The sequence below is a fragment of the Chelonoidis abingdonii genome, chromosome 1, assembly GCF_003597395.2.
Source record: "Chelonoidis abingdonii isolate Lonesome George chromosome 1, CheloAbing_2.0, whole genome shotgun sequence".
Classification (NCBI taxonomy): Eukaryota; Metazoa; Chordata; order Testudines; family Testudinidae; genus Chelonoidis; species Chelonoidis abingdonii.
Window position 1 is genome coordinate 338,854,355 of NC_133769.1, and position 12,751 is coordinate 338,867,105.

General features: G+C 42.6%; 1 protein-coding gene across 6 annotated transcripts in view; it reads right to left on the bottom strand.

Moving 5' to 3' along the window:
• Positions 1–12,751, bottom strand: part of GRIA4 (glutamate ionotropic receptor AMPA type subunit 4) — a 308,075-nt gene that overhangs the window by 102,597 nt on the left and 192,727 nt on the right. For all 6 annotated transcript variants that reach the window (XM_075061700.1, XM_075061699.1, XM_075061704.1 and 3 more), the window contains exon 4: positions 10,163–10,347. In XM_075061700.1, coding sequence (XP_074917801.1) covers positions 10,163–10,347 — 185 coding nt within the window. The remainder of the gene's footprint in view (positions 1–10,162; positions 10,348–12,751) is intronic.

Genomic DNA, 12,751 nt, shown 5'->3' on the forward strand with positions numbered 1-12,751 from the left:
CTGGTGGCCAGTTCTTTTAATATTTCTTTGGGGGATTGAAGATTATCTAGGACCCCCTTGATTTCATCCATTAAAACTGTTCGAGTTTGTTCTAACTCGGATGTGGTAATACTCTTACTCCCATATGCTCTTTCTATTTGTCATGCCTACTTTATCCTAAGCTTCCTCACTTAAAGACTAAGGAAAAGTATTTGGTTAGATATCTGGGTCATGCCTTGATTATCTTAATTCACTCAATCCTCAGTGTGTTAGCAGTCTCACTTCTTCTTTCTTTGTTTCTTTCTTATTTATATGCTATAGAACCTTTTTACTATCTGCCCCCTTTGCAAGGGAAAAAATCTACATGACTTTTGGCCTTTCTCACTTCTATCCCTACATGGTCTGCCTCAATTAAGTAGCTTTCCTTGTGATCATTCCCATTTCCATTCCCTATAGGCTATTCTGTCTTTTCTTAATCACCTCTCTGAGATGCTTGCTCGTCCAGCTTGGGTGCTACAATTCCTGCTATAATATTTTTTTTCCCATTGGCTTGGGTATTCAGGGCTTCTGATAGTTTCTGCAACTTTGACTGATGTAATTCCAGGCCTTCTCCACCTTGTAGATCCCCAAGTTCTTCAGTCCAATCCACTTTCCCTAACTATTTCTTAATTCTTTAAGTTTGCCTGTTGACAATCAAAAACCCTAGTCCTGGATCTATTTTTGTTTATTCTTTCCGTTAGTTTAACTCTGAATTAGCATCATGATAGCCAAACCAAGATTGTCCCTACAACCATTTATCTTCTATTGAGGTCCTTCACTATTCACCAAAACCAAATCTTAAAATGGCATCCCTCTTGTTGGTTCAGTAAACTACTGGGTTGAAGAATCCATCAGCTATCGCATTAGGGAAAATCTGGAGCCCTTTATATGTACTAGCCATTATCTCCAGTCTATTCTGGGAGTTAAAGTCTCCCATGGCAATCACACTTCGCATTAGTATTTACTTCATTAAAAACATTAAAAAGGGCTCTATCCTATCCAAATCAAATTCCTTGGTGGTTATAGCACCACCCCAAGCACTAGTTCAGGGGTGGCTATAGTAGTTTCTTCGCCCAATGTGATTTCTTGCCCCAGAAAGACTCTATCTTATCCATACCCATCCCTTCTTATTTACTTTAAGGCTTACCTCATCATTGATGTACAATGCTACTTCACCGCTTTGCCTTTATTTCTGTCTTGTCCTAAACAGTGACATAACCCTTCAATACCTGTATCCAGGTCATGACTACTATTCACATGTTTATGGTTTCCTAATAATATTCGGGGTTCACTTCCTGACACTGAGTAAGCTCTAGTTCTCCATTTTGTTACAGGCTCTTGCATTGGTGTAAAACACCTTTAATTTCTTGTGTTTGGCTTCAACTCACTTCGTTTACCTGATTCGGTCAGACGTTCTACCACCAGTATCACCTGTTTAGAAGTGTATTCTACAGTCCTTCTTCCAGGTGATTGTCATTATTCCTACCCATTATCTTTCTTGGTCATTTCTGTCTCTCAATGGTACAATCCGGCATGAGATTCGGGACATCTCCAACCTCTCCCTCCAACTTCGTAGTTAAAGCTCTCTCAGTCGTTTTGCCAGGCATCCATCCTAGAAGTTCTATTTCCCTTTCCTACTCAGTGACAGTCCATTCGAGAGACAGTCCTCTGTCCATGAATGCTGCCGTGGAATACATTCCAAAGCCCTACTGATAGCACCCACTCGCTGAGCAGTTCTGTGGATCGCATAATTCTTGTTACCCTTATGTTTGCCCTTCTCTATGAACAGGCGAAATCCCTGAAGATCAATGAGCTTGATTTCTTCAGTGTCGGTCCAGCCGTGGCATTAGTTCTCCTTGACAGTTTCCAGCAAGATGTTCTAGCTTGTTATATTCATTCCAGATAAAGGACATCAGCGGCATTCTTTCCACTCCCGTTAGGATCTCTTCAGCCTGGACCACATCCTGTATCTTAGCACCGGGCAGACAGAACACTTTCTGTTCTCTGGATCAGCTTGGTTAAAGTCTGTCTATTTCTTCCAGTAAGGAGTTGTTATTACAATAAAAACTGCAGGATCTTAAAGGGGACAAGAATTTTTCACATTGATTGTTAAATACCATATAAAATTAAAAGATAGCCAGCAAGCAATGGTTGGTTTTGCGTTACTCTATTCCTATGATTATATCTATCTCTCTATCTATCTTCTATCTCCATTCACACAATCATTCATACAAGGTTCTGTGTAGATATTGATAGTTACCAGCTAAAGTTGCTTTCTGACAGATACTGGGCCAGTATTCTGTACACGAAGAGTGGAGACGAGTTCCGGGTCAGGGTGCACCTGATGCTCCTGGGAGGCTGGCAGCGAACTAGACTCAAAGTCCTTCAGGTCCAGAGTCCAGCTTTATATGGGATTTTTCCCTAGTTAGTTCAGGGGAGTTGCTTCATTTCTGCTGTTTAATATTATAGCAGGGGGGGCTCCATGTTGGCGCAGGAATGTTTACCCAAAAGTCTTTGATCTCACCTTTCTTTTTTACAGGCTTTTAGTTTTGGATTCAAGTCTATAGGTCCTGCTTTGTGTCACCTGCCTTTGGGTTTGTGATTGAATTCAACGCCGTCAATGCAGGCGTGATTTCAGCCTTGACCTAGGCTTTGTCTTCTTCTGTGGTGTTCTTTTGTCCTTTTTTTTTAGGGTGGATGCTTTTTACTTTTTTTCACTGGTCGTAGGTCTTCACGCCGTTGTAGTTGAACTTCACCTCATCAGGACAGGCTTGGGGCTCGAGGTTGGATATTTTATCATAATGCCTCATTCACACATCTTAACTTAACTAAATAGCATTACAGCAGGCGTTTGCAAATGAGGTTGGGAGCTTTTCAAAATGGAGTGGGGTGTTTTTAAATGGGGTTTGGATTATCAATTTTGGCAAACATGTGAACAAGAAGTTACAATGAGGCCAAGTAGTATTGAATGGTGAACAGAAGTTACATTAATAAAGTGAACAATTAAAAACAATTTCATTTATCAGTTCTACATTGTCCCTAATCACGGAGACCTGCCTTTTCCTGGTAACGGTGCAATTCTCTGGTCTATCCCCTGTTCCCTCTGGCTGCAAGTTCTCTTGATTCATATTCACCCTTGCAATCCTCTGAAACCCATCCCGTATCCTCCTGGGTCTCATGTTTGGTGTCATCTTCGTTGACTCCTCCCCTCTCCTTATAGGGCTAGCTGCTTTTCTCTTCTTCCTTGCCCTCTCACCTTCAGCGATCTCCTGCTGTGCCCCTTCTTCATTTTCCAACTCCACAAACCTGTTCCTGAGCTCTATTGCTCCTTCACTAGTCCGTCTTTTTCTCTGCCTGGTTCGTTTAGGTCACATGCTTCCACTGTCCACTTTCCTCACCCAGCAGTCTCCTCTCAGAGTTCTTTTGTCCTGCTTCCATCTGCAAGTCTGATCTTTTCCCTTCACCTTCCTCATGTCTTTGCTCCATCATCTGCTCGAACCCCCTTCTAAACTTGACCAGAGTTTCCACCTGCATCTCCAATCCTCGGATCTTTTCTTCCATCAAGTCTGTCAGGCGGCACTTCATGAAGACAAAACTCTTTTCAGGTACCCACCTCCAGGATCATGTACATGCCACAGCTTCCACATCCAGTCATCTTCATTGTGTTTTCCACTGCATGAGTCACTACAACTGCTGCCTCTGTATCTGTCATAGGCCTCCCACCTAAATCCTGTAAATCTGGGAAACACAAACCAAATCAAAACACCACCACCCAAAACCCCCAACAAGCGCCAAGACACTGCTAGAACACTGCACACTACCTTCAGGAGCCTGTGTGTTCCTATGCCTGCCTCTCTTAGTTTTCCCCCAAACTCCCACTCAGACTCCCCTGTTTACAGCTCTTTGCTGGCTCCTGTGCTGCTGCAGCTGTCTATGTCATTGCTTGACTAGCTGGCTACCTTTAGTAGCCAGAGAAGCCCCGCCCCCTAATCAGGGCTCAGCTTCTCTCCCAGCACACTACCTTTACCAGCCTCCACATATACAAATACAACTACAAATACAAATAGCTACAAATACCTTCTCCTCCAACAGAAGTCCTGACCTCAGAGGGGGATTCTAGACATTACTGTAATACAAAGTAGGAACAATAACAACATTTTTGAAATGTAGCCCTAAGAGACAAATATTTGAGATAAGAACATAAGAACACAAGAACAGCCATACTGGATCAGACCAAAGGTCCATCTAGCCCAGTATCCTGTCTTCCAACAGTGGCCAATGCCAGGTGCCCCAGAGGGAATGAACAGAGCAGGTAATCATGAACTGATCCACCCCTTGTTACCCATTCCCAGCTTCTGGCAAAAAGAGGCTAGGGACACCATTTCTGATTTTTGTGCATCAGATACATATCTAAAAACTATGGAATAAATGTGCCAGTCAAATGTGGTTTTTTTAGGCAATGTGAACAAAGAGTATATTAATCTCTCAGTACACTTCTCCATTTACAATTTTTAGTGAAAACATGTTGGCTATTTTCATTATGCCTGTGTAAATGTATATGAAACATAAAGGTAAGGTAACTACTTATTAGTAATATACGTGTATATAAATTGAGGCAGGAGAGTGAAAGTTAATTATTTTATACCTGCTAACATCTGTCTGTGGATTTGGATTAGAAGCAGGAAGACCCTATCAAGGATCAGATGGTCATCTCCTATGAGGACACATTATAGGACAATTAAGCCTAATTTATATTTTACAAAGAGCAAGCTTGTGAAATAGATTTGGATAAAGTAGATCTCTGGGAATTGGGAAATTAAAAAACCACTGAAGTAATAAAGGTAATAATTGGAGATATACCAATCTCCTAGAACTGGAAGGGACCTTGAAAGGTCGTTGAGTCCAGCCCCCTGCCTTCACTAGCAGGACCAATTTTTGCCCCAGATCCCTAAGTAGCCCCCTCAAGGATTGAACTCACAACCCTGGGTTTAGCAGGGCAATGCTCAAACCATTGAGCAGGGCCTGTTCCAGGCCACAGCGCACCGTGCTTGGGGCTGCACGCCACAGGGGGCACTCTGCTGGTTGCTGGGAGGGCGGCAGACAGCTCCGGTGGAGCTGCTGCAGGCGTGGCTGCAGATGGTCCGCTGGTCCCGTGGCTCCGGTGGATCTCCTGCAGAAACACCTGCTGCAGCTCCACCAGAGCCGTGGGACCATCGGACTCTCCGCCGCAGAAACGCCTGCGGCAGCTCCACCAGAGCCGCGGGACCATCGGACCCTCCGCAGACACGCCTGCGACAGCTTCATTGGAGCCGCGAGACCAGCTGACCTTCCACAGAAACACCTGTGGGAGGTCCACCGGAGCTGCAGGACTGGCGAGCGGCAGAGCACCCCCTGTGGCATGCCGCCGTGCTTGGGGTGGCAAAATTGCTAGAGCTGGCCCTGCCATTGAGCTATCCCTCCCCTTATTTCAACAACAGCATAGATGCTTATTTTAAACTGGAGCTGGACTTAGCATTTTGGAGTGTAAGTATGAAGCAACTTCCTCCTTGTCCATTTGTATCCTATAGCTGTCCACCAAGATCATAAAGAGCGGGCATTACTTGGTTTTTATAGCATGCCATCATCATAAGGATTTTGAGGAAGATGATTCTTTGGGGATACCCTCAAAACTTAACTAACACATTATACACCCATAAAAGAGTGGGAATTTTTATGTTCCCTATCCTCCAAATGCAGTAGCAGAATCCTCATGCTTGTCCTTTTCAACCTTAGCAATCATTGTACGAAGTGACAAAGAGTCCTGTGGCACCTTATAGACTAACAGAAGTATTGGAGCATAAGCTTTTGTGGGTGAATATCCACTTCATCGGACACAAGCATCTGACGAAGTGGGTATTCACTCATGAAAGCTTATGCTCCAATACTTCTGTTAGTCTATAAGGTGCCAAAGGACTCTTTGTTGCTTTTTACAGATCCAGACTAACATAGCTACCCCTCTAATCATTGTACGGGTTTTCAGAGCTATCTTTCCAAGGAACAGGTTCGTTTGTGTCTGTTCCCCATACTCCATTTTGTTTTTGTTCTCCTGTGGCCTCCCCTCCCTGGCTGTTAAGTTGTTTAGCAGGAGGGCCCCTTAAAGTTGTTTACCAAGAGCCATTGCCCTTTTCAAAGGGATGGCCAATTGTGCTAAGTGGGACCACTGCCCTGTTCAAAGGGTTAGTCCTGTTATCACCTTGTTAAACCTGGGCTCGGTGTAGGGTGGACAATGTCCAGTTGCAAGGCCTATTGTGTTTTTAAGGTCCTGGGCATGAGTCATAGGCCTCATGTGCTTCTGAGTCACCTATTGCACAGGACTCTGCCTAGACATGTCTCTGTGCTCACCTGCCTTTTTTTTTTTTTTTTTTCTTTCCCCTGTCCCCCTGCCTCTGAGCCAATCAAAGTACTGGTGGGAAACTGCCTAAGTTTGCCCTTAAAACCAGACATTTTCTGATCAGACCTCAGAAAGGTTCCTGCATTGCTGCCTGGTCTGATCAGCCAGGGGTTCTGGGGGTCCTTTCTCCGCTCTCGTTTTATTTTGAGCGTACCCCCGTTTTTTGAACCCCCCCCCCCACGAAGAACGAATTGCTGCCTGAGAGATCTCCTGATTATTGAGACTGTACCCAGCCTTCTGATGATTTTGCTGCTTTTACCTCTGCTGCTTCCTTTGGGGCTGGTAAGAATCCCTCTGTGAAATTCTGTGAAATTCTCTATACTTTTATATTTTATTATCTTAGCTGCTCTCTCTCTTTCCCCAGCACCCAGACTTAACCAGCACCCAGCATAGCTGTGGTTAAGTTAGGTTTAGAGAATTGTTTGTATTGTGTTCTGTAAGTTAGGTTTTAAGAAATTGTTGCATTGTGTTCTGTTACTTGCTAATTTGTGTAGTCTTGGTTAAGTTAGGTCATAGATAAGATTTTGCTGTGTTCTGTATAGTTGTGGTTAAGTCTGTCTTCCTGCTGCCCCCACCGAGCTCTCCAGTCACCCCATACCCCTCAGTCTCTCTGCTGTTTAAACTGCAGCCTGCCTGCCCTCTGTCTCCTGAAGTTTAATCTCCCTCTGCTCTCTGCTGTTTAAACCTGCAGCCTGCCTGCTCTCTGTCTCCTGAAGCTCTCTCCTCTCTCTCTCTCCTTTTTAATCCCTCTCTCTCTCCCACACTCTCCTATTTACCCCCAAAACCTCATTGTATTACTGAAGTCTAGCATAAAACCCCATTGGTTACCTTTTTCTCTCTAAACACACCTCACATTTTACATTTATACCACTGTGACACATTTTTACCTAGAGTTGGTTACTTACCACATTTTCCCCATAACTGTTAGTTGGCTATATGCTGCTGTGACACACCTTTATATAGAAATTGTTAGCTACTTGTTACATTTATACTTCAGTGTTAATTGGTTACCAACTGATTGTACCCCACTGTATTGTACCCCACTATTGAAACCCCCTATACTATTTGCTAAAAGAAACCCCTCCCCAATTGTCTACCTTAACAAACCCCATACCCCTCACTATTGAATTTTCCCTGTTTTTTGCATTTTCTTAATAAAGTTTATTTTGCACCCCACCTGTGTGGTAATTGCTCCCCAAGATCCCATATACCTGCTGGCAGGGACAGTTTGTTCTTTCTTTCTATCTATCCAATTAACTTCTCTTTACATTTACTTTTGTCTTCACATAGCTAATGAATTCATCATAAACCAGAATTTCAGCTATCTCAGGGTAGGACATAACAATATATTATACATCCCCTTCTAAGAAGAAGTGTTCAGAACCTAGCCTACACTTCTTTAATACACATTAATTTACACTCACACAAATAAGTTAGTTTCTCACGCTTAGTAAAAACTGAAGAGCAGAGCACTTTGCACTGAGGTCTCATTTCCCAAGACTTACTTCTGCTAATATACACTACAGAACATTGACTTGTACTTCACACAACTAAACTTCATTTCTCAAAAAGTCTAGGGAAAAAAGGCCTATTGAATCGATTAGGCAACTTGAGATTCAGTCAATTCCTCTTCTGTGAAGTCACCACATCTATTATCTACAGGCTATCAGAACCCTCATGCAAAATGAAAGAAGTCCGGGCCTGATATTTTAAATTGCCACCACTTTGTGTTAGCTACAATACAACATAAGCAAAGGGCTGATCCTAGTCCTATTAAAGTAAATGGCAAAACTTCCACTGATTTTGGTAGTGCAGAATCAGGCCTAAGCCTATCCAAACAAAGAGCGCAGACTATTCTAAAAAGGAATTGTCCATGCAGAATGTAGGGCTGATTCCAATCTCGGTTGCTGACATGAGAATCAGGAGTGGCTCCTAGAAGTCAATGGCGTCACACCAGTGTAAAACCAGTATCAGTGAGATCAGAATCAAAATGATAGCATGCTCTAAAATATGTATTTCTTTGCCATTAAAGCAATAGATGATAAATAGATCCATGAGTTTATGCAGAAATATGCATTCAAATATATATGGACATATACCACTCTCTATATAAGCCCGCTCCCGCACAAATACTCAGGGGGAAAAAATTGCTTCCCTACACACTTCAAGATCAGTCCTAAAAACCAATGCTCTTTTGTTTTATTACAAAGGAGATTGGATAGGAGAAGGATTCTATTATAAGCTATGATAAGTGTGCATTAAAACACAATGACACAGTGGCAAAAGATTTGGCCAAATTAATATGTATGGCATCACCTCTTTGATATAATCCTTGTTAAATTTAGAAGTGCAATATCATTTATTCTTAGTTTCTTTCTCTCATGTTTCTGCTGTTAAAATAATTAATCTGTAATGGTTTTCAGAAAAAAAAACCTACTTTGCACATTTCTGAATCACAAATAGCATTTTATGTTTTGCTGCCCATATCAGCATCTGCATCACTAAAGTTTTATGCAATAAAAACTTTATAAACCTCTAATATATCTTTTGCAAAATAAAAAAAATAAACAAGGAAATAAAATAAAGCAAGTAGCACAATAAAACAGAATTTAGCACCACTAGATGGCATTCATTCACTGTAGTATTCACACAGTGGCACTAGATACTGAAAAGTGAATGTTCAGAGTATCAACATAATATTTGGGATTACGTGAGACACAAAAAGAAAATACTTCCTCAAGTTATTTTCCTATCACTTAGCAAAATGCTCTTTCCTAACTATTATCTTTTTTCCGTCATTTAAGAAATAGCTCAGAGAGAGACAGTTATACGGCCAGATTCTCCAGATGAGAATGGTAACATTTTAAGCCCACTTGGCACAGGTATAAATGGCTATACAAAGTACAAGACAGTGGATAATCAAGCCCATAGTCTTTCCTTTACATAACTGCTGCCTTCGTTAACTAAGGAAGAACATGCCCTCCATCCCTTCTCCACAAGATCACTTATTTCACTCTTTTCCATTTTCACAAATACTTTGCTATGGATAATAACACTCCCCTTTTAAATGTGTGTAATAATGATTTCAAGACCTTGTACAGCTGAAAATATGTTGTCTATGATGTTTGGAGAACAGTAAATAACCCTGAATAAACATAAGCAATTTCATCAAATAAAATTGGCATTTAAAATGTATATTTTTGAAAATAGATGCATAGATTCTAATGCCAGAAGGGACCATTGTGATCATCTAGCCTGCCCTCCTGTGTTGCACAGGCCATAGAACTTCTCCAAAATAATTCCCTGAACAGAGTTTTTAAAAAAACATTCAATCTAGATTTAAAAAAATCCAGTCTAAAACTTGGGGGACTCTTCTTAATCAACTTGGGAGCTGGGTGTTGTTCTGCCAGCCAAGAGACTTTGGTTCAAGATTCCCCAAGCACTGATATGTTAAAGCTCTGGGCTGATGTTTGAGCAGCACGAGCATTGCCTGCTGTCTCAGAAGTGGCTATCCACTCTGACCTGCGAGCTGCTGTGATGGAAGCTTAATATTAAAATGAAGTTGGGGAGAAAGTGGAGATAAAATATTGGCCCTTGAGTAAACATTGGGGAAACCTTGTCTTGACTGGCAAAAATAAATGAAGGGTAAAGCTTAGAGGCTACCTTTATGGAACTATAGTAATGGGTTTACAGTGACATTAAAAGTTGTATTACCTGTTCTAAAAGATTCTGAAGCCTCTCTATTTCACAGTCTATTACAAATTTCTTTTCTTGTCTTCGATCCAGGTCTTCTAAAAGCCTCCTGTAGCTGGCATCATTAAAATTCTCCACACATATGGCACTGACTTGCCAGCTATTTTGTCCCGCTTTTTCCATAATAGCTTGAAGTATTGAGTAACCTAAAAGAAAAGGATACAATACACTAACAACACAATCTTTGCATTTTATGAATCATAACTGATATTAATCAATATCAAATCCCTTAATGCATGGTCTAATAGAGAGGGAATTGGGAAGAGTCATAGCTCCTAGGTCCAACTCTGCTACTGGCTACCTATGACTTTGGGCACAGCACTTAAACTACCTATAAGCTTAATAATTATTATTACAAGCATTTATATGGCCATCACTATGAGCAATAAATTGATAAATGGAGATGACACTGATCTAGCTCACAGGGAGATTGTAAAGCTTAACCAGTGAATGTTTGTGAAGTGCTCTGAGGACATTGAATGAAAAGCACAAACCCCACACGGAAGTGCAAGGGGTAAAGATGAGCGCAGGGCCCAGGCAGCTGCACACAGACACACCTGCAAAGCCTGCACAGGCTGGAGGCAGGGCTTTGAAAAGGGGAGCAGAGCAGTTCAGAGGCAGGCAGTGAAAGGGAGCAGATGGCTTCTCTCAGGGGGAAGTACTGCCCAGGAGTCATTGCCCAGGACCTGAGAACACAGACTTGTGAAAACCCACAAAGGAGAGGCAGGTGACGGAGTGTGCAGGTCAGGGAACTGATTGAAGTAATCTACTCTGGGAAGCCGAAGGAAACTGGGGTAGGATGTAGTCTGGGAGAGGCAGTGGCTTAGGACCCCAAGGTATTGGATGTAGCTGCCCACTCTTGGGTCCTGAACCAGCACCAGTGGTTCTCTTATCCACTCCAAAAGGTCAATACTAGAGCAAGAGCCTTTCCCTCATGTGAAGAGCCAGCTGGAAAAGACTGTAACTGTTCAAGGGCCCTGCCCCAAAACCCTTCTGTTAAAGGGGAGGACTAGAAACCCTTGGAGTGGGGGCACTGGAGGAGAGGACTGTGCATCAACAGCAGACAGGCTGCCATCCCCGACCTGATCCCTAAGCAGCACTGTTGGTAATGCACCTTCTACAGCAGTATACAGGGCATCCCAGAGGATTCAGGGGGCCTGGGGTCTTCGGCGGTAATTCAGCGGCAGGGTTCCTTCCGCACCGGGACCCACTGCTGAAGTGCCCCGAAGACCCGCGGCGGGGACCCAGCCACTGAATAACTGCCGAAGCGGGACCCACCGCCAAAGAGCTGGGTCTTCGGCGGTAATTTGACGGCAGGGAGTCTTTCCGCCCTGGAGCGGAAGGACCCCCCGCCACCGAATTGCCGATGACGACTCGGAGCAGAAGAAGCTCCAGGGGTTTGGGCCCCATGAGAGTTTTCCTGGGCCCCCGGAGTGAGTGAAGGATCCCGCTCCAGGGGCCCCAAAAAACTCTCGTGGGAGCCCCTGCAGGGCCCGGGGCCTGGGGCAAATTGCCCCACTTCCCCGCACCTCTGGGTGGTCCTGGCAGTATAGAGGTATTATAATTATATCATCTCATCTGCAAAGCCCATCAGCAGATGGAGAAAGCCAGTATCTTTTTTTAGAACCATTTGCTTTTCCTTCATTCACCCAGGGCAACTGAAGATTCTTGAAACACTGAGAGATTCCATCTAAAAGAGCAGAGATCCAACAACTCAAATCCAGAGTGAGTATTAAATGCATATGGGGCTGCTAGTTGACATTGTGCTAATGGAGATGCCATCATTCAGACCAGATATCCTGCCCAGAACCATGGCTATGTTCTGACTTGGGTGGCTATATGTTACCTACCTGAAATCCGCACTCTAGTTTCAGTTGGAAAAAGGATTCATTTCACGTCCTGAAAGCTAGTATGTAATGCTACCAATGCAGAATGGATCCCTGTTCTATGAAGAGATGGTTGCATTTCATTGGTATGCAACTGATCCCTATAAATACTGTAGTTTACAACATGTTTTGGGATCCTTTTACAGGAAAGATACTATATAAAGGCACTGATAGGTCTACCCATCCAAAGAACAGGAATATTCAAAAATTAAATTTTAGAAATGAATGAGTTTATGAATTGTCTATCATTATAAATCTATGAAATATTAGCAGACCCACAAATATAGTATACACTTGTTTGCCTCTACATTACCTATAAGAACATCATTAATTCCTCATGATGTGGATGTCATAGGTCAAATTAAAGAGCTACTGTAAATCTAGGAGAAAATTGTCTTTGGCATGACAAGCACTATTACCTCTTGCACTCAACTCCTAACAGTCTAGGTGAATTCATATCCGATTGTTCCTATTCCAATGAAATCAAGCACTTATACTCAAAAATACACGGATTATATAGTATCATTTATAATTATTAGGTATTTCCCCCTCAAATACAGATGACATAATTGAGATTAAAGTACATAGCTTTATGATGATGGAGATTACCTTAGTACACTTTATCACTGAGAACAAAACATTTATTTCCAAAAGATAAGTGAAG